The sequence below is a fragment of the Quercus lobata genome, chromosome 10, assembly GCF_001633185.2.
Source record: "Quercus lobata isolate SW786 chromosome 10, ValleyOak3.0 Primary Assembly, whole genome shotgun sequence".
In the NCBI taxonomy this organism is placed as follows: Eukaryota; Viridiplantae; Streptophyta; class Magnoliopsida; order Fagales; family Fagaceae; genus Quercus; species Quercus lobata.
The window spans coordinates 1,705,808-1,728,518 of record NC_044913.1 but is presented as its reverse complement, the minus strand read 5'-3'; the positions used below and the strand labels follow the sequence as shown (position 1 = coordinate 1,728,518).

Genomic DNA, 22,711 nt, shown 5'->3' with positions numbered 1-22,711 from the left:
AATATTAAAAAATAAAAAACGTTGCTCTTTAAATCGCTTCGTGGGGCTAAAGTGCTGGTTACAAACCTTTATGAGTCACCCATCCATTCATGGCTACAGCTTTTTTTTTTTTTTTTTTTGGTGGGAGTAAAGTTATTATTATTATTATTTATTTAAAAAGGAAAATTTGAAGGAAGAAAACATGAAAGTAAAGAAAGCTATGAGTCACTGTATGACTTCGGACTCAAATGTGATAAAAAAAATTCCCTTCCCTATGTTTGGACGGGAAAGGAGAGAAGTTTCCCTCCTTGGCCCTCTCCCTCTTCAAACATCAATTGCCTTTTCAAATTTAAAACATTACCGAAGCTTTATATAATACACCAAAAAATTTAATGTCATAAATTTAGTCACAACTCTTTTGTATCGTTGATTATGAGTAGTAGAAAAAAAGTGACGAGCTCATGTAAAAATGATAGATAGTCAATCATAATTTGTCAAGCAGGAAAATTGTAAGAAAAGTTGTAACTAAATTTGTGGTACTAGAACTACTCATAACACAATTATAAGTGCAAGTATGACATGCATCTAAAAAGGAGATCTATTTGGCTTTTAACATTGTAATATAATTGCTGTTAAAATAATTAAATATATATATATATATATATATATATATATATTTAATAGCTTAAGTTTATATATGACTCAGCACAGTTTCTCAAGCATAGAATCCGTCGGTACAATCCAGATTCAGGTTTCGTGTGTTAGTCAAGTTAGGCCAAAAATAACAGAGTGATTAAGGTTTTTATAATGTGTAATTACTAATTAGTCAAATCATACATTCTTCTTACATATAAGGAAGTTTTCAAATATGTGTTCCGACCCATATTTATGAGGGGGAAGGCTTAATGCACCCAATAATTTCTTATGCTGGAGGTACTCAGAACTCAAAGTTTAATTTGCAGACGAACCCCATTTGCAACTGCATATATAACCTCTCTTTAGATAGACACATCTCATTCTAGTCACACAATTTTACTTGAGGTTAATTTAATGTATTCTTTTACTGCAAAGAGAGCAGGTAAGCATGACAACAGCTGACCTCAACTTAGCGGTACTATTCTACCAGTCTACTGCTATCCAACATGGCAACAACCCCTTTTTGAAATATCAGTTGAATTTTGGATATATGAACTTTGAAAAACAATCCTTCATCAAAGTCTTTTCCAAGGTCCTCCAGCCAATCAAATATATAGTACAGAAATGCTACTGCCAGTTATCTTTGACTGATTGTTTACACATCAGAGAGGTTTTAGTAAGATGTGCTTTGAACTACCATGAAGACAATTAATTAGTTCTGCCAATGACAATTTACTTTATAACTTGTTTTATCATATACTATTAGGCATTAATACAATATTGAAAAACAATATATTGTCTTTCAATGCCTAATATGAGCTTAGAGATATATATACCATTTTTACAATTGTTAATATAGTTTGTACGTTTTGGTTGATGCATAACGAAAGTAAATGAAAGTAAAAGTAATATTACTCCAATTATAATAAATAAATATCAACGGTTAGATGTGAAATTTTTTTTTATTAAATTTAAGTGGAAGTAATTTTATTTTAATAAAAATAAATAAATACCAGCTGTTGTGAAAGAAATTGGCCTTAGCATTGCTTATTGAAAGATGAAAAGGATGAGATATGAGCTTTCTTTCTTTTTTTGATGAACGATATGAGCTTTCTTTAATTGTCAAACATAATATACAAATGATATCTGGTTACTATTGTGATACACCCCAATCTTTTTCCCTCTGCCCTACCAATTTACAAAGACCATAAAGAAGCATCTCTTTTCTTCAACAACCCCAGCCACCCATCTCTCTCACTCTCACCCTCTCATGGCTATAAAAGCTCAACATAGCTTGCTTGATCTCAACTCATTTGTGTTGACTGAGGCTAAGTAGTAAAGACTAAAGAGAGGTCTTGATCATATGGACAAGTTGAGTTTTACTCAGGAAGGTGTAACCAGAATATTGCCTCCTGGTTTTCGCTTCCAGCCCACTGATGAAGAGCTTGTCTTCCAGTACTTGAAATGCAAGGTTTTCTCATGCCCATTGCCTGCTTCAGTTATTCCTGAGATCAATGTTTGCAAGTTTGATCCATGGGAATTATTGCCGGGTTAGTGAAAAACATTGTCATTCTAATAATAGTTTTGAATTTTTATTTTTGATAATATAATAGTTTTTTACTTTTATAACTATTTTCTCAGCTTTATAGGTGTAAGCTCACTGCTCATAAACTCACTAACCAGTAATAAAACAATAACTCTAGGGACACAAAATTTTGCATAATTATTTTCCCAACTGCCGAATAGCATATTGTAATTAATACATAATAATACAAGTGATTAAATAATTATCCCATGGGAATGACCAGTGATTTGTCAAATAATTTGTAAGTTGTTTGTTATTATATATATATATATATATTTATATAAAACTAGTATTGCTAGCTTGTACTAAAAAAGCATGTTAAAAGTTATTGAACTACACACCATTTGCAAGGTTGCATGCATGCATGGGTTTACATATATATCTTGACCTTGTAAGTAATAATATATGGTTGTTTATTTACTCCTGCATGGTACGTATGAAAATGTGCTGCCTTGAGACTTGTAATATAGAATTAATTCATAGAGTTTATATGTATATGTAGGTGAACTCGAGCAAGAGAGGTACTTTTTCAGCCAAAAGGAAGCAAAATATCCTAATGGAAACCGAACCAAAAGGACAACTAATTATGGTTATTGGAAGACAACTGGGACAGACAAAAAAATTGTATCTCCAAGAAGAAATCATATTGTGGGAATGAAAAAGACTTTGGTTTTTTACAAAGGGAAACCTCCCCATGGGTCTAGAACTGATTGGATCATGCATGAGTATCGTCTTGTCTATGCAGAAACTACAGGGTGCACTTTCCCACAGATACATAACTCAATCCAGGTGAGTTCCATCCACACAATCTTCTTTATATATACATATATACCTAGCAAAATTGTACTTAGTGCCCAAAAATCCCACTCCTAAACTACAAGGTTTGTGAGAGATGATTGGTAGGCAGATGAACTCTTGAAAAGTTTGCACAGAGTTTATATATATATACATACTCAATAATATATATACATATATATATATATAATATATATATATATAGAGTTACTCATATTTTAGTCAATCCACTATATAGAAACATCCCTTACACATTTTTATCACTCGTGTGTTTATTAAAACTTTGGTTTAACTTCTGGCAGAACTCTTTGGTCCAAATGGAAAATTGGGTTCTTTGTCGCATTTATTTGAAGAAAGGAAGTGTCATGAAAAACAATGACATGCTGATTAATCAAACTAGCTCAAACAACAAAATCGAGAATGTTGGGGTGGCACAACCTAGATTCTTTAATTTTATGTTGGGATACAAGTCTAGTTTGCCTCTTGCTTCTTCAACTTCTTCGTCATCATCTTCAAGTTCCAGTACTACGACTGAGGTCTCTTCTAGTGGTGCAGATCATGAAGAAAGCACTAGTGCCCGCTCCACTTATTGATCTTTTAACTCGAAAAGAGCAAGTAACTCTATTAATTTGTTTGTGCTAAATGAATCTTGTTGAAGAAAAACATATCCAAAGAAGCTAGTAATTTGATGGAGGAGAGATTAGTCAGGAGGAAGAAATGGCTGACTTGCCATTCAACTTAAATGAAGCTAATTAATTAATTGCTTCCACTATATATGTATCTAAACAATAGTATGCTTGTGCCTGTTATAATATGATATATGTTCCTTTGTTTTATGAAGCTGTTTTTGACCAACCTCCTAGACCAATTGAGAGGGAGGAGTTGGGAAGAGAGAAAAAAAAAAAAAAAATCATCATCATCCTTTTTGTTCAACAGAAACTTTACAAATATAGCCAATTGGCTCTTCTACCCAATGGGATTGGTTGTTGAGAGAGACACATCCAACACCCTCACCAACTCCTAAACCTAATGCAATGACATCCTTACTCCTAAACTGAAGGAGCTTAACTTATATCACATTCTTATGAAAAAAGCTTGATCTCCTTCAACCTATTCTCTTGATCATTACCATTCATGCACTCATGCAACGTAATGGGCTTCTGGATTCACTACAAATATTAATGTTTAAATAATTAAATTTATTATCTACTTTAGAGAACTTTTGGATATATAATACTTATTTTTTTATAACTCAATAGTTAGGTGGAGGCATTTGAATTCGTAATGTGTCCGTTGGAAGCACAAGAAAGTACTATCTAATTAAGCTAAAGACTCTCAGTAGATATATAATAATTTGTCATGAGTATTAGTGTATGATATTCCATATAATAGGCTACGCACATTCACTTGAGAGAGTCTAATTCCATATGTGAAGAAGACTGCCAGATTATTAATTAAGTTAATTTGCATTTTTTTTTTTTTTTTTTTACAAGATAGAATTTCTACTCTAGCATAATCTAAGTATATATGTGTCTGAAGCTCCATTTCGGAGACTTGAACCCCGGCTTTTGCCCCTCACACCCCACAAGCATTTATACTTATGGAGTGATCACCGCACCAAGGGTGCGCGGTGATAATTTGCATCTTTTATATGTTAAACTTTTGGGATGAATGATAATTTATTAATTATAATATACATGAGAGTTAGGCCTTGTTGCAATTCTAGGAATCTAACCTTTCATATTAAAAGGTAATTAATTTTCTAAAGATAGTCATATAAAATAAAAAAGGAGGGAAAAAGAATGTAACGCGTATATCAACTTTGTATAAAGAAATTCTTTTGTAAGGAGCATGCCTAGGATAAGAACTAGAAGATTTGCACATGGGTTTCACTTCAACTTCTCGCCTTATATATCCCGTCTCTAACAAAAGATACCTTAGAAAATTAAATACCCATTAGGTATTTTGTTCGGTGTCTTTTGCTTTATACATTTTAAAGTCAAAGTTAGATATCACAACAAGGTGGAGTGAGATTATTGGATCACAGGTGCTTCATTCCTTCTCTAAGGATGGGAAATTTTGTATGGGAAAGGAATGGCCATAGGTCAGGGTGGGATGGAAGCATATTGTATCCATTATGAGGTGGCATTGGTGCTAATGAGAGTAGTAGAGAGAGAGAGAGAGAGAGAGAGAGAGAGAGAGAGAGAGAGAGAGAGAGAGAGAGAGAGAGAGAGAGAGAGAGAGAGAGCAATTTAACAAATTAACCAATTATAAATTTAGATTCATTACCCATTAATTTCCCCTAAAACAATATGGTAAAGATGTGGAAAACTAAGGACAACAATCCAAGAAAAAAAAACCACTATAGGGGTTAACCACCAACCTTAAAGAAAATCCACTATTAAGAATTGAATTTCTTACAACAAAATCAATCATAACTTTATTGTTACCTTTAGTAGTAACTTATGTGATCAAATGTTGCTCTATCTTGGTTGGATTCTTCTACCATGGATTTCCTTCATCAATCATGTTCATGACTCCAAGAATCTCTTAAGGATTTGATAACCATAAAAAAAAAAATAAAAAAAATCCTTGGATGACTTTGTGGCTTTAGCCTTGGTTTGCATTATGGCAACAATGACACTATCAAAGATGGTTCTCTATTTGCTTTTGGACTCATAGGTTAAATAGGTGGAGGCTAGGGTTTTCTCTATTAATAGCACAAGCTTTTTTTTTGCCTCTCCAAACTTCTAAAAATCATGCTTAATGGATCTTTATATAGGCACTCTAATTAGGATTACAATAACTCAGCTTAATAGCTGACTTAATGTAAAACAAATACGATCAAAACAAAATTCGTGATTCAAGATCAATCAGGACTCTGTTGAGGTTGCTATCGCCAAAGATAGAAACATCATTTCTCTTGAGAAGTTCTTGTTTCTTCAACTTGATCTTGGAATGCACATCTTTAACACACACGACTTATATTTTGAGTTACAATTTGACATGATTGGCAACACATTAACATATGGACCTAACAAAGTGTTTTACTTTGATGCTAATTTCTGGACTTGAACTTGTGATCTATTGCTTTTGGTGGAAGACACTTATCATTGCACTAAGTTCGGCCTCTTATGATATTATGATATGCATAAATAAATTAAATTATATTCACCCTTGGGGTGGGTCAAACAAAATCCATTCTTATCCCATCCCTTTTTTGGGTAGGTAAAATCCATACTGGGTAATTTAGAGCGGGACAAGGAATTTTGCCACCCTACCCAAAGTTCAAGCAATGCTTTAGGGGGTATTACAATCTATTGAGGATTAGTCTTTAATTTCTTGTTTAAATCTCTTCTAAATGTGTGGGTTCAAGTTAGCTTAATGGATAAAGTCTCTGATGGTTGAATAAGAAATCTAGAGTTCAATCCTTGCCTACACAAAAAACCGATTGGTGTCTTGTTACGTTCTTGGATATACTAGAACTAAGTGGTAAGAGAAGAAATGAGGAAGTAGAAGATAGTTACAATGGTTTTCAGACCCGGACCATTCAATGAACCGTTAAAGGAAAATGTTCAAGGTTTTGAAGATCGGACCGAAGTCGAACCGTGATGATGTCATAATTAATTTAAAATTTTTAAAAAGATAAATAAATATATTAAATTAGTAAAAGGAGAAAAAAATGACTAAAATAGCTAAAATAAATGTTGAAATTTATCTTTCAAATATATTTTTTATATCATAACTTTTATAAGACAAATACGAAATGTAAGGACACGATTCGTGGCGGACCGTAACGGTGTTGGGTTCGCACGTAAAAAGGCCCAAACAACATCATTTGTAGAGCGTGGGTTTGAAAGGCTAGACCTTGGTCGCCAAACGGCGGGTTTACGTGATATGCATACATGGTTAAGTCGTCTTCGCCTTAGGAGCCTTTCTCCTGGAGGCGGGCTGGGAGGCTCTGGTTTTTAGCCATTTTTCCCAGCCCCTTCTTATGAATTGCTTACTTTTCCTTTTATACTAGCCTGTGTTCATTATCCTTCGTCCACGTGTAGGATCGGCATTCCAAGACTGATACTTGTCCCATCAGCCCATACCCAGAGTGGTTGGGGATGGTTATAAAAGCTGAAGAGTACGGCTCTGTCAGGTGCAGAGCATTGAATGGCAGTAAGAGCAGCTTTCCTGGGTCGTTATATTTCCCAGCGTACCCTTTTCTAAACGTCATAGATATTTTAGATTTTTTCCAAAGTTATTTTTATACCATTTTTGCCCTTTCCTCTTGTGAGATTTCGGTTATGCCGAGGACTGAGTCGTCCTCGGCTGTGTCCCAAGACTACTTCGTATTTGTATTGCCGAGCTTGGGCCATCACCTTCCTCGGCTTGGGCCTTTGGACCCCAACAAGTGAATGAGTCTGGCCCACGGATTATTGGACCCCACAATAGCCCCTCAAAACCCTGCTGCCCAACCAATTGGTTGGAGAGGAGGGTTTTGATAATACCAAGCCTTTATTATAGCTCGTTTAACTCAGTCCTTCATCAATGTTGACGTTTCTTCGTCTGCCCAGGAAATGTACCGGTCTACGAGACATTCCCCTTGAGTTTATTCCTGACGCGTTCTCGCCGTTTGGTTATCCAAAACGCGCTTTTAATGACCTCTATTTACGAGACTATTTAAATTTGACGGTTTGTTTGATGAGGTGGGGAAGTGGAACGGGTACATCTTTGCTTACAGATTCTCTTGAAAATCTGGACAAATTTAATACCTTCCGTTTTGCCCTTCCTATAAGAAGACAAGTTAGGAGGCTATCGCTCTCACACAGAGACCCTTTTTATCCTTCTGAGATCTGAAATCCTTAGCCTCCCCTAGAGTTTACTTTACCCACTAGTTATACACCAAATCGTGATACGCTCACCATAACAACAAGTAATGAAGGAAACATACCCTCCCCGTAAACACCATGTTCCAATAAAGCTCGTAATGGCTCGGTCAGGGCAGGGATGGCAAAGACTCAAAATCTGTCTCACCTTCCTTTCAGCCAAAATCCAAAGCAGGGGCTCGTCACGTCAAAACTTCGGCGTGGCTGAGCCGAGGACACCCATTATCAGTACTAGCCGCTCTCTGATGAGCATAGCTAACATGGCACCAGCGTGTTAGGAGTCAGGATTGAGGCAGGGACCAAGTGCCCCTGCTTCTTCCTCTCTCCGTTCACTGGTGTCTCCTTTTGCCTCTCTTTCTTCTTCTTTCCACCACTAGATCCATCCTGGTACTTTTCCTTCTCCCTCTTTTGCTCATTTTTCTTTTTTTTTTTTCATCTCTTCCCTCTTCTTCTCCTCCTTCTTTTCATTCATCTCCTCCATCTTCTTCTGAAGAAGGTCCCTCTCTCAATATGGGCGCTACTGAGGTGGAGTTTAGAAGGACTTCGGAGACGAGTTTAAAAAGACATCTGACTGTTTACTTGTCTGTATTGCTGTTTTTTTTTTTTTTTTATTGTTTTGGCAATCCACCTTTTGTATAGGCTTGTTTAAGCCCCTCTTTGTACGTTGTAATACATCTTTATATTAATAAAAATTGTTATCACTTTACTTCACATGTTCTATCTCTATATTTCTGAAATGACAACGCAATGAATAGACATACAATCTTGCGAATTTTTCTTTTATTTTTAAACCGTGGCCGACGTCTAGGACCAAAGTCCCAGTTAATGAAAAGATCTTGCTCTGTGTTTATAAAAATAATCCGGCTTAATAATACTGAATCGAATAAGTGATACTTAGGGCTGAAACTCCCATTAGGCAGGAAAAAAAAGGACATTATGATGAGCTTACTGAGTCTGCCTGACACAATACCGCTGACTTTAAAGTACACCACTTGGGGTCATAATCCCTTATCAAAGAGAAAGACGCAATTATAAATTTGCGAGTGCTGTTCGGCACAATAATATAGCATTTGAGTCAATGACACCTAGGGTTAAAAATACTTGCTAAGAAAAAGATATCACCATAACTTTAATAGAGTTGTTTGGCACAATAATGCCGACCTGTGAAAAACGATACTTACCCCAAAACTAGCCAAGATGATAACTGAATGCTCGATGCGGCGTAGGAAGTAACCATCCGAAGACATATCACCCGCAAAATGAACAGCCCCCCTAGGTTGCTGAATAGTGGGGTGTTTCACCATCCTCTTAACACTCTTATTGGATTTAACCTTTTACAGTATTTGAGCCGAGGATTGAGTAACTTAGAATTTTTATTAAGTAGCCGACCTTACGAAACACAATCTTTTTCTCATCCGAGTAGTTGGTTTCCCCATAGGCTTGAGTCCGAGGACCATGCAATGCCTTGGTTCTGTCCAAAGCTCAGTTTTCTCATCCAAGTAGTTGGTTTCCCCATAGGCTTGAGTCCGAGAACCATGCAATGCCTTGGTTTTGTCCAAAACTCAGTTTTCTCATCCGAGTAGTTGGTTTCCCCATAGGCTTGAGTCCGAGGACCATGCAATGCCTTGGTTCTGTCCAAAACTCAGTTTTCTCATCCGAGTAGTTGGTTTCCCCATAGGCTTGAGTCCGAGGACCATGCAATGCCTTGGTTCTGTCCAAAACTCAGTTTTCTCATCCGAGTAGTTGGTTTCCCCATAGGCTTGAGTCCGAGGACCATGCAATGCCTTGGTTCTGTCCAAAACTCAGTTTTCTCATCCGAGTAGTTGGTTTCCCCATAGGCTTGAGTCCGAGGACCATGCAATGCCTTGGTTCTGTCCAAAACTCAGTTTTCTCATCCGAGTAGTTGGTTTCCCCATAGGCTTGAGTCCGAGGACCATGCAATGCCTTGGTTCTGTCCAAAACTCAGTTTTCTCATCCGAGTAGTTGTTTCCCCATAGGCTTGAGTCCGAGGACCATGCAATGCCTTGGTTCTGTCCAAAACTCAGTTTTCTCATCCAAGTAGTTGGTTTCCCCAAAACTCAGTTTTCTCATCCGAGTTAGTGGGTTTCCCCATAGCTTGAGTCCGAGGACCATGCAATGCCTTGGTTCTGTCCAAAACTCAGTTTTCTCATCCAAGTAGTTGGTTTCCCCATAGGCTTGAGTCCAAGGACCATGCAATGCCTTGGTTTCTGTCCAAAACTCAGTTTTCTCATCCGAGTAGTTGGTTTCCCCATAGGCTTGAGTCCGAGGACCATGCAGCCTTGGTTCTGTCCAAAACTCAGTTTTCTCATCCGGTAGTTGGTTTCCCCATAGGCTTGAGTCCGAGGACCATGCAATGCCTTGGTTCTGTCCAAAACTCAGTTTTCTCATCCGAGTAGTTGGTTTCCGCATAGGCTTGAGTCCGAGGACCATGCAATGCCTTGGTTCTGTCTAAAACTCAGTTTTCTCATCCGAGTAGTTGGTTTCCCCATAGGCTTGAGTCCGAGGACCATGCAATGCCTTGGTTCTGTCCAAAACTCAGTTTTCTCATCCGAGTAGTTGGTTTCCCCATAGGTTTGAGTCCGAGGACCATGCAATGCCTTGGTTCTGTCCAAAACTCAGTTTTCTCATCCGAGTAGTTGGTTTCCCCATAGGCTTGAGTCCGAGGACCATGCAATGCCTTGGTTCTGTCCAAAACTCAGTTTTCTCATCCAAGTAGTTGGTTTCCCCATAGGCTTGAGTCCGAGGACCATGCAATGCCTTGGTTCTGTCCAAAACTCAGTTTTCTCATCCGAGTAGTTGGTTTCCCCATAGGCTTGAGTCCGAGGACCATGCAATGCCTTGGTTCTGTCCAAAACTCAGTTTTCTCATCCAAGTAGTTGGTTTCCCCATAGGCTTGAGTCCGAGGACCATGCAATGCCTTGGTTCTGTCCAAAACTCAGTTTTCTCATCCGAGTAGTTGGTTTCCCCATAGGCTTGAGTCTGAGGACCATGCAATGCCTTAGTTCTGTCCAAAACTCAGTTTTCTCATCCGAGTAGTTGGTTTCCCCATAGGCTTGAGTCCGAGGACCATGCAATGCCTTGGTTCTGTCCAAAACTCAGTTTTCTCATCCGAGTAGTTAGTTTCCCCATAGGCTTGAGTCCGAGGACCATGCAATGCCTTGATTCTGTCCAAAACTCAGTTTTCTCATCCAAGTAGTTGGTTTCCCCATAGGCTTGAGTCCGAGGACCATGCAATGCCTTGGTTCTGTCCAAAACTCAGTTTTCTCATCCAAGTAGTTGGTTTCCCCATAGGCTTGAGTCCGAGGACAATGCAATGCCTTGGTTCTGTCCAAAACTCAGTTTTCTCATCCGAGTAGTTGGTTTCCCCATAGGCTTGAGTCCGAGGACCATGCAATGCCTTGGTTCTGTCCAAAACTCAGTTTTGATATATAGTTAGGGAATTATCCCCTCGGCTATGGCGTAGGATCTTGGTTTAAAGGAACCAGCCCCTCGGCCGAGCCCCTGGAACCATCCGTGCTATGGACGCTACAAAGCGCAGCCCCTAGTGAAGAAACGTAGCCCCTAGTGGGACTTTACTCTAAAACACTATATTCAACTACTGAAAATGACGTGAAGGATGGTATCAACCCACCACCAGTGCCAAGGCTCAAGCCTTCCCCACAGACGACGCCAATTGTAAGGACACGATTCGTGGCGAACCGTAACGGTGTTGGGTTCGCACGTAAAAAGGCCCAAACAACATCATTTGTAGAGCGTGGGTTTGAAAGGCTAGGCCTTGGTCACCAAACGGCGGGTTTACGTGATATGCATACATGGTTAAGTCGTTTTCGCCTTAGGAGCCTTTCTCCTGGAGGCAGGCTGGGAGGCTCTGGTTTTTAGCCATTTTTCCCTGCCCTCTCTTATGAATTGCTTACTTTTCCTTTTATACTAGCCTGTGTTCATTATCTTTCGTCCACGTGTAGGATTGGCATTCCAAGACTGATACTTGTCCCATCAGCTCATACCCAGAGTGGTTGGGGATGGTTGTAAAAGCTGAAGAGTACGACTCTGTCAGGTGCAGAGCATTGAATGGCAGTAAGAGCAGCTTTCCTGGGTCGTTATATTTCCCAGCGTACCCTTTTCTAAACGTCATAGATATTTTAGATTTTTTCCAAAGTTATTTTTATACCATTTTTGCCCTTTCCTCTTGTGAGATTTCAGTTATGCCGAGGACTGAGTCGTCCTCGGCTGTGTCCCAAGGCTACTTCGTATTTGTATTGCCGAGCTTGGGCCATCACCTTCCTCGGCTTGGGCCTTTGGACCCCAACAAGTGAATGGGCCTGGCCCACGGATTATTGGGCCCCACACGAAATATTAAATTATAAGAAAAATAAATTAGATATCAAATTTCTTAATCAAGGGAGTTGATAACATAATGAAAATTGTTTTAATTTAGTGAAGAGAGGGAATATATATATATATATATATATATATATAAATTAATCTTAAGTTTTCCCCAACGGCCCAAGTCCATTTAAATGGTCAACTACTTATGATATTTAAAATTTTAAAAACAGAATTGTAAAATCTAGAAGATTGGCAGACTTGCCCATTAAAAATTAGTTAAATACTAATAGAAAGCCTAAGTAAATGGTTGATAGCCAAGCATTTGGTACAAGTAAAAGAAGTAAGTGTTGACACTTTATACTGCGACAGCCAAGCATTTACTGTCTAGTAGGAGACCATGATAGAAAAAACTAAAAGCTCATCCTCATTATCTCATCTGTAAAGAATAGCATATTTCAAAAGAGCAAAAATGCAGAAACAGCAAAAACAGAGAGAGAGAGAGAGAGAGAGAAGAAGAAGAAGAAGAAGAAGAAGAGATGGAGATGCAAGCTCAAGATCTAATAGCATCTCACCGTAAAATGAGAAGCTTCAACAATGGCTGTAAGTATCAAAAAAAAAAAATCTGACTTGGTTGAACCTCTAAGAACCGTTCATTGTTTTCAAAACCGGGAGATTCAACCGCAGTTGATAAGGTTCGTTGCTTTTTCTACATATACCGATTTTGGGAGCTAAAAGAACCGTTTTGATGAATGGTTTCCGGTTAACCCGGTCGAATCGTACGGTCCGGTCCATGTTCAAAACCATGGAGTTACATTCGAGGGTGACAAGCCTCTAGAATATGGGGTGGGATTAGAATAGTGTTTAGCTAATTTCTTTCATAACATCTCATTGATTCTTTCATAACTACTAAGTTATTGCATATCAGTCTCAATAGTAATTAGCTTAATAGTGTAACTAACTGAAACAGTAACAACTAACTGAATCTCATAGCAGCACTAATCTATAATACTCACGTGAAATTTTAGTACGTACATACACATATAGGCACTAGCTAATATAACTAGTTTCTTAATATGTCTTAGTTTGATAATAAAGAGCTGCATATTAGTCTCAATGACTTAAGGTCCGTTTAGGATCCATTTATTTTACTAAAACTAAAAACTTTTTGCTAAAGTACTGTAGATAAATGTAAAAGTTAGTTGAATAGTACAGTGAGACCTATGAATAGTACAAAAAATAAACTGAATAGTAAAATAAGTTGGTAAAAATAATCTTTACCAAACGGACACTTAACAGTGTAACTAACTGAAACAGTAACAACTAACTGAATCTCATAGCAACACTAATCTATAATACTCGCATGATATTTTAGTACATACACATATAGGCACTAGCTAGTATAGCTAGTTTCTTAATATGTATTGGTTTGATAATAAAGAGCATACACATTTAGGCATTAGCTAATATAACTATTTTTTGAAGCTTTGAACCCCAGCCTTTGCTCCTTACACTTCACAAACACTTGTGGAGTGACCACCGCACCAAGGATGCGCGGTGGTAACTAATTTTTTAATATGTAATAAATAACTATTATTAAGAGTAAATGTCATAGGTTAAAAATTCTCTCAAAAAAATAAATAGTAATCATCATGAGTGGACAACATAAATGATATTTCCTTAAAAGTCAAACCACCCAATTTTTTTTATTTATTTAAAAAAAATAACTGTGTACAAAGGTTTTTTTTTTTTTTATCCTGCAACTAAGATTCAATTTAGGAATTAGAGATGTCCTTCAGTTACTTCTTTACGGATTATCTTCTAATGGAACATTGTTGGCTTTAAGCATCCTAAAATATTTTAGGATGCTTAAAGCCGACAATGTTCCATAAGGCTGGTAATCAGCAGAGGCAGTGATAGAGGACTGGTAGTCTCAGAAGCCCAATTCATGGGCCTCAACCTCAAGTGAGTTACGGTTTGAGAAAATGTTCTCAAACTGTTAGAAATGGCCCTGCCATAGCATCTGATTAAAGCGTGTTACAGCCACGACAAACATCTATTTCATATGGCCCCTTCAACGACGGCTTCACAGAATACTCCTTACAACTCACAAGCAGTATTAATGGTTCCTTTACTTTTATTTCATGTGCATTTGACATTAGCTTAAAAAACCATTTTTTTTACTATTTAGATTATTTTTATTACTATTCATGGGTTTTACTGTACTATTTTAATTATCTTTTAGTTTTATCTACAGTATTTTCTACAAAAAATTTTCAGTTTTAATTAAATAAGTTATTCCAAACAGACATTTCAAATGTGAAATTAATCTCTCACTTTGTAAAAATAAGTTAATTTAGTCATTCCATCCAAATTTATTAGCAAACGTTGCTTAATAATTATTTTTTAGTTAAAAATTTAACTGAAAGCATGCGTTATTTAAAATAAAAAAATGTTTAAATGGCTATATTTGCTAACAGATTTAAATGAAATGACCAAATTGATTCATTCTGACAAAGGGGATAAGTTGACAAAAATTAAATTGCAAATCAAAATAGAAGTCAAGGGAGTTTTTATTTTTATTTTTAGGGTAAATAGCAAAGTACACTCCTGAAGTTTGAGGTTGCTTGGATTTTACACCTTGAAGTTTGGTTCCGTTAGCAAAACTCCACCCTTGGTTAGTTTTGGATGTTAAGTGACACATCATCGTATTGACATGTTTTGTTTTTTGCCAACTCATCATCATGTTGAGTCTGTTGACGTTTAGAGATGACAGCTCTTCCATTTTTTTTTAGTGAACTGATGTCATTTGGGGCTGAGTTGGCAAAAAAAAAAAAAAAAAATGTTAACACAATGATGTGTCACTTAATAGCTAAAACTAACCGAGGGTGGAGTTTCGTTAACCAAACTTGAAGGTGTAAAATCAAATTTCTCAAACTTCAAGGTGTAAAATCAAAGTTTTCAAACTTCAAGAAATAAAATCCAAGCAACCCTAAACTTCAGGAGTACACTTTGCAATTTACCTTTATCTATTTATTTTATATCTATATCTATATCTATAATATTTATAAGATAATTTTCCCCTTTGGACTGGATTTTTGTGTGGTTCAGAAATACCCTTAAACCTTACATTTAACAAGTAAAAAACTTGAGGATAACCTGGTAAAAATATATCTCAAACTCTATTTAAAATGCATACAAAATAGGACACTCTTCTACTAATCCATATTTTCAAAATAAATTTATCCAAAATTAAAAAAAGGGGGGGGGGGAATTATGACACTAGGCCAAAAAAAAAAAAAAGCCTCATTGCACACGCAAAGCGCGTGTGATGAGACTAGTTATCTATAACATGATTTGCTTCTTTTGACTGAACTTTTATGTGGTTCAAAAATACTCCTTACACTTTAAGATTAAGTTGTGACAAACTTGGGGACAAATACATAAAATAAAAACTCACTAACCCCATTGCCCCACTTTCAATTTTCAAATACACATTCAAATCCATAAAAAACATGTTAAGAAAACTTCATTTACCTCACAATTCATTCCAATTCAATATCTCTGTGTTCTATTTAAATTCATATACTAGGCCTTAGCCTACTGATCCTTTAAATAAAAGTTCTTATCTCAATCTTTTCTCTATATCACTATTTAGAAATAGATTTCTACAATCCAACACACCACGTTGATCACCTTTTAATTGAATTCAAATTTCTTAATCCCTCATCTAAACAAAAAGAGGAATTTTATTTTTCAAAAAAAAAAAAAAAACTAAAACAGAAACACACGATTAAAAAAAACAAAAAAAACAGCACCCTAAAAAAACCTGCTCTTAATCTCCTAATTTTTAAACTTACCCAAAATTTTATCAACTCTACAAAACTGTGTACCGATGTTATTTTTGGGGAAAAAAAATACCACCGAAAATCCATCCACCTTTTTACCCATGTTCAACTTTAAACTCCTCATTATCTAACGCGCACACTCATGTTTGATCACTATTTTTATTTAAATTCAAATTTCTTACTCTCCCATCTAATCCCAATAATAAATAAATAAATAAACAAATAGCTATCAGCCATTAGGAGCTTTAAAATCCTTGCTCTATTTGTATATATTTTACTTTCTAGTTTTTACTTTCTTTGGACAAAGACTTTGATTTACTCAATTTCTTTTTTCAATTCATCACCATCTCTTCATTGAGAAAGATACATTTCCTTTGATATTGTTTTAATTTACTACTTTGTATTTTTTATTGTATTTTCATTTTCCTTGAACTAATCTCATATTTGATTTAATTTCCTATTATCTATTTTTTTTTTCATAACTTTTATCTTTCTTTTCTAGGTTCTTCTTACAACTCCACTGATTTCCTCTAATTGTATCTTGTTAAGTTATGGTTTTTACATAACATTTATATTGACTTTATTCCATGACAAAAAGTGTTGTAATTTCATTAATTCATTTCCTTATATTTTGTGGGATTTAATTGTAATGAGTTTAGTCTTAAGTGGTAAAGATTTGATCAAGACAGTTGAATGTCACATAAGGAGCATATGCTGGAAGCTGAAGAGTCAGTAAGTTTCGCGATTCATCTCGTGACTTAGCCAACTTGCAAGATGACCCGCGAAAACACACTGGTAGCTGGGATTTTAAGTGTGACTCTTATACCATTCACGTATACTATATATACCCTCATTACCTACAAAATTGAAAAAGGAGCTATTTAGAAGAAAACCCTAGAAAGGTTTCTACAACACACCCACCTCCCCTTTTCTATTGTTATACCTTGAGAGGAGATTTGTACCCAAACACAACTTATACCTATTCAGAGTGTAGAGAGTATTTTGGAGTTTGAGAAGTATTAGGTATTAGCCAAAAGACATTAGTAAGGCTTGGCAGTGCAATCGGACGGTATTACACGATCTAGAAAGCTAGTGAAGACAAAATTTCGAGAAGTCCGTTGGTAACTTGAGCTTGGATGGCTAAAGTATTTTGGGTAGATTGGGCTTGAGGTTCTTTTTGGTATCCTTGTACTCCAACTTATTCACTAGTGGATCATTTCGACTTGGAGGGTCGCGAAAAGATTTTTCACCGAGTTCTTCTTTGATAACACATCTCGGTGTTATCTTGTGTTTGCTATTCTTTTACCCACTGCCCTTTCCATTTTAACACTGCACTTATTTGTTCATCCATGCAATTGTTGAGTGCTTAGATTGATTAATTTGCTAATCACGTATATTCCGCATTAAGTACGCGTTTGGATTGCGTTTCTGGCCATGTTGCGTTTGCGTTTTCCTTTTTTTTTTTTTTTTTTTTTTTAAAATTTATTTTTATTGAGAAGTGCATTCCACGTGGGAATGTGTCTGTTAGTGGGTCCCATGCACTGTGCATGGGATCCACTACCTCTTTGACCAGCAAAATTTTCACTGAAATGTGTCTGTCAGTGGGTCTTGTGCACTGTTTGCGAGACCCACAAACCTCTTTTTTCAACAAAACTTTCATTAAAAATAGGTCCCACGGTACTATTCACACATTTAAAAATTATTATGCTACAGTGTTTTCAGTTTTCAGTTTTCAGCAAAATAAGCGGTATTCAAAGGGACCCTAAGTGTGTTATTAAGCATAAAATTAATCAAACCACAATTAAGAATTGGGAATCTAAACAAGTAATAGTGTTTTCACACTATTTGAGCTTTCATATCTCACTATACACCATCTCCTCTTTGAAAAAGGTATTTTCCTATCACTTTTTAAACATTCATCACTCCCCTAGAATTTTGGTGAAAAGTTTTGAACTATTAAAAAAAAAAAAAAAATAGAAGAGCTTCTATATAAAGGCTAGTTTTAATATCCTCTTCTAATTCGATTTATTGAAGCAAGGTGAACTGATGTCTCCAATTTGATAAAAAAAAAATTATCAACCAAACATCTTTCTGCCCCACATTCTCAAAATATTAGATTTGTTTGAGTTTCTGCTACACTTTGAAGTTCCACATTAAAAAAAGAAAAAGAAGAAGAATTATTACTCAAATATATCAAAATAATATAAGGAAGAAAAGCCCAATCCACCTCCCTCTTTTAAGAACGAATACATTAGAGGACAAAAAACGAGAGAGATATGGACCCCTCCACATTACAAGCATCAACCCAGTGGGCCAGCTTATAGGATCTCACACTCCATTCTCTTTAACTCAAGGTACAAAAAATGAATCCCAAAACTCAAAATCTTCTGGTAACATATTTATATGCGCATAAATCCCTTTCATTGTCTTTATTTATAGCCTAATGTACCTTTGCAACATCTACTTTTCATTATCTTTATAACATTATTATTACTAGAATCTCCTTCAAACAAAACATGTTTGATACCAAGATCCTTAATGGAGTGCATAACATCCTTTTCATGAAACTTGAGTGCTCCACATTATAAGATTTTCATCATTTTCCTCACAAATCCACCTAGTTGCATGGGACCAATATGAAAATATGCCTCTTCTTTTTTCTTTTCTTTTTTTTTTTTTTTTTTTTTTTTTTTTTTTTTTTGTGCGTAAGTATTTGTAAGTATGTATGTATATATATTATAATTTATATATATATAAAAGTCGAAACGTAGTATTTATTGTTGCTACACTTTTATTGAGCCACTTCAAAAGTCATATCATCCATTTATTTCTTATCTCTTATTTTCTCTTTCTAAAATTTTATTTTCTCTATTATAAAAAAAAAAAAAAAAAACTCTTATTTTTCCTCTTAGTCTACATTTATTATTACACTTTTTTCAACTTTTCCCTTCCCTTTTTACTTCTTTATCTCCTCACTACTCTTTACTCTGCCTCTTTATCTTCTTACTACTTTCTATTTTAATATTACACTTCATTCATCATTTAAAAAAAAAAAATATTTTGACTCTTTTTTCCCCATTTTGTTTTGTATAAATTCGATATCATTTCTCACATTTAATTCATATTTCCCCACAAAAAATTTTGAGTACTCTCTCTCTCTCTCTCTCTCTTGTCTTGTGGATTTTTATTCTTTCTTGTAATTTTGATTAAGTTTGATAGTTTTTTTTTAAAAAAAAATATGTGCTTTGGTATTGTGTTTTTTAATTTCCCATTACAAAATCTTCTCTCCCCCTTTTATAGATTTGGTTGAATTTTGATTTGGGTTAATACTTAGTTTATTTGGAAATAGGAATTTGAGTTTATGTCAAAACACAATCTACATGGATATGAATTTGAATATGCCTACCAATTTTTTGGGTAATAAATTATTATAAAGTCTATCTTTCATTCTTTTTGTTTCTTTTTTTAATTTTGGTTAAGATAACATTGTAATTTTGTGATGAATTATTATCATCATCATCATCATCTCATTATTTATATAAATTTTCTTACGTGGCTTTGTTTTTAAAAAAAATTAAAATGTTGACAGGTATTTAAAAATGCCAAATAATTATTTTTAATAATATTTTAATGGCCACGTTAGCGCCATTTCAGTAAGAAGGGCACTTCGTCTGCCACTTAGGAGGTTACCGTTAGTGGGTTGACGGCAGGGACCATTTTAAAAATGATTTTTTTTTAAAATTTTTTTTTAGGGATGAAATTTGCAAAGAAATCAATTTTGGGACCAAAATGGGAATTGACCCAAAATATAGGGATTAAAAGTGCATTTTCACCAAAAAAATATTAATCAAACATACAAAATATTCCTTCTAAAAAAAAAAAAAAATACAAAATATAATAGTATGATATATTTGTACTTTGTAGAGATAAAAAGATAAAAGAATACTTGTAGAAATCCTTTAAAAAGAAATGACTTGAAATAATTGTTACTTTTTATATATTATACCTTATTACGTAATATTTATATATTCCCACGCATAACGTAGATTTGTAGCTAGTTCTAGACCTCAAGCACTTTGCTATGCACATAATCTTAAAACGTTCAAATTTTTTATGGTTTATGGATTGTGATCAAGTAGTCTATGCTCTGTTATCCTCCATTTGCTATGGATATCCAGTCATGACGTAAAGCTATGTTGTCAAGGTCTAATAACAAGTTTATCGAGGTCTGGTGTATTCCTCTCTCATTGGCCATGGCCGTTTACTTCATTTTTCAGGTTATGGGCCAAGTAGTAATTTTGTTTTTCCTTCTAAAAAAAAAAAAAGTTGAACCTTCTTAAATTAGTAAATTCCAGGAAGGATAGCCTGTGATACAAAATGAGCCATAAGAGTCTGATGGCACAAAAAAGGGTACATCCTGTCACATTACTTAAAAATTTTAAATGATTGCAATATTAAATACATCTTTAAATTTGTAATATTTATTCCGAACCACGAAATAATTTTGTTTGTAATGAAGAGGGTTTCAGTTAAGTTCAATGTAAATAAGATCTGTCGCTTGCAAATGGTTGGAAAATAGATGTCTAAGGATCAATGGCTATAGAAGCTCCTCCAGAGAATAAATTTGTAATATCTAATCCAAACCAAGAAATAATTACGTTTGTAATAAAGAGGGTTTTGGTTAAGTTCAAATTAAATAAGACCCGTCACTTTGCAAATGGTTGGAATATAGATGTCTAAGTACCAATGACAATTGTAGCTCCTCCAGATTTTCAGCATCCAGATGTATAATAGCACTCATTAATTTCCCCATGGGAATAAAATGAGGTTCCTAACCAATTTTTAAAGATAAAGATATCCTAATACAGGAGTTGGCAGTTTCTATCTTACAATGGTTATGAATGAGCATGTATTGACTCTTTCCACCAGTAAAGCAAGATCATTTTCTCCACAGGTAAAGCCATGAAAGCAAAGAATTCTAAATTTGGAAGTCAAGGAGACAGTCCTTGTCCTTCAAAGCTGAGTTGCAAATACTCATCCTTTCCTATATTAGTCCCCTCAACACCTGTAAAAAAAAAAAACAGAAAGAACAACGAACCAATAATTTCAATGTTGCTATTTATAGCAAACCCCATCTTTGAACCATGCTTTCAAATTCTCAAACTCTTAACATCATCATTTTTCTATCAAAACTTCTTCATACCCAACCCTTAGTTTTTTTTCAAACCCCCTCTTCTTTTTCTACATTTTGTTCTGATAAGCAATGGGGATAGGGAGTTCAAAGCTCAATCCACAAAGGGAGGCGGTACCAACAAAACTCCGTCCTATCATTCGCCGTTTTTTTGAGCAGATGAGACGACGTAGACATGCTGACATGTCCAAGAAAGAACTACTTAAAAAAGAGGTGGTAGACGATGAAAATTCCCATGCTCAATCTCTACAAGACAAGGAGAGAAAGAGCACAAACTCTTCATTGGATGGGACTGTGCCAATAACAAAGGAAACACCCAAGACTCCTCTTCTACCTGAAGAGGATAGCAAGAGCAACACCTCTTCGTTGAATGAGACTGTACCAATTTCAAAGGAAACGCTAGTAGAGGAAAAGAAATTGGAAGTGTCACCCGTGCCGAAGTCTGAGTTTGAACCTGACACAAGTAAAAAGCCTAAGGAGCAGAAAGATGAGAAATATGCAAAAAAGGGTGGAAAGGATTGTAAAGACGGAAAAGAAGAAAAAGAAGAGGACAAGGTGGTTGAGAAGACTGTGGTTATAGAGGATAAGGTTGTGGTGGTGGAACAAACAATGGCGGGTGAGGAAGAGGAAGAAGATGAGGAGGATGAGAATGATAAGGTTAGATATGTATCCCCTGGATCACCAAGTTTTAGGGTATATTGTGTCCCATATGAAGATAATAACGAGGAGGAGGGTAAGTATTCTTGAATCTTTGAGTCGACACTCATGTTTTGTCTATGAAATTTGGGAAGGCAATACAAACGGGTGTTATAATGTGTGCAGGTAAGGAGGACAGCTTGTACACAAAATGTCTCAGTGGTGAGAGTGCTGAGAGTGCAGAGAGTGTTGTATCAGTGACTTCTGATGACGTATGTATTATGAGCTCTCTCTCTCTCTCTCTCTCTCACACACACACACACACACACACACACACACACTGATTATAAAAATAGTAATGATAAGGATTTTTGTAACCACATTTTCTTGCAATGGTGTACTTTAGGCCCAGGAGACAAAGACAAAGAAGAAAAAAAATAGAGGAAGGCGATTCACAAAAGCCATACGAAGGACTGGACCTGTAAAGAATTTGTTGAATGTGAAATCATGCTACTACCCGAGTTGCTCTGGAAATGAAAGAGCTCGTCTTCTTGCAGAAAAAGCTTGATTACACTCTAGGAAGAACGAAGACAGCTTTTTAATTTGTTTCTGCTTTTTTCTAACTTCATAGGATTTTCAGGATTTCCTCTGTAGTTCTTGGTCATGAATCAAGTTCTTTAGAGAAGATAGGATTGTATATGTAATCAAAGATTGAGTCACTCTATCAACAGTCAGTGATAGGATGTAATCTGATTATATTTATTCACCATGCATTTAAGTGCTACATTAATTTTTAGTACTAGCACATTTGCCAGCAATT

The 22,711-nt window shown here is 35.6% G+C and overlaps 2 protein-coding genes across 2 annotated transcripts; both read left to right on the top strand.

Annotated features, from left to right (window-relative positions):
• The first annotated feature begins 1,884 nt into the window (after positions 1-1,884).
• On the top strand, positions 1,885-3,831 carry LOC115965758 (NAC domain-containing protein 83-like). The gene is made up of 3 exons (XM_031085050.1): positions 1,885-2,165; positions 2,703-2,989; positions 3,298-3,831. Exons 1-3 carry the CDS (start codon positions 1,979-1,981, stop codon positions 3,586-3,588), a joined length of 765 nt encoding a protein of 254 aa, XP_030940910.1. The 5' UTR covers positions 1,885-1,978; the 3' UTR covers positions 3,589-3,831.
• Positions 3,832-21,327: 17,496 nt separating this feature from the next.
• On the top strand, positions 21,328-22,459 carry LOC115963482 (nucleolar protein 58-like). Its single transcript, XM_031082482.1, has 3 exons — positions 21,328-21,988; positions 22,078-22,163; positions 22,298-22,459. Exons 1-3 carry the CDS (start codon positions 21,328-21,330, stop codon positions 22,457-22,459), a joined length of 909 nt encoding a protein of 302 aa, XP_030938342.1.
• The last annotated feature ends 252 nt before the right edge of the window (positions 22,460-22,711 follow it).

Excerpts from the sequence above, each read along its gene's own strand:
- LOC115965758 (XM_031085050.1), top strand. The coding sequence starts at position 1,979 with ATGGACAAGTTGAGTTTTACTCAGGAAGGTGTAACCAGAATATTGCCT. Across the intron at positions 2,166-2,702 it reads TCCATGGGAATTATTGCCGG|GTGAACTCGAGCAAGAGAGG; the intron begins GTTAGTGAAAAA and ends ATGTATATGTAG. Across the intron at positions 2,990-3,297 it reads AGATACATAACTCAATCCAG|AACTCTTTGGTCCAAATGGA; the intron begins GTGAGTTCCATC and ends AACTTCTGGCAG.
- LOC115963482 (XM_031082482.1), top strand. The coding sequence starts at position 21,328 with ATGGGGATAGGGAGTTCAAAGCTCAATCCACAAAGGGAGGCGGTACCA. Across the intron at positions 21,989-22,077 it reads AGATAATAACGAGGAGGAGG|GTAAGGAGGACAGCTTGTAC; the intron begins GTAAGTATTCTT and ends TAATGTGTGCAG. Across the intron at positions 22,164-22,297 it reads TATCAGTGACTTCTGATGAC|GCCCAGGAGACAAAGACAAA; the intron begins GTATGTATTATG and ends GGTGTACTTTAG.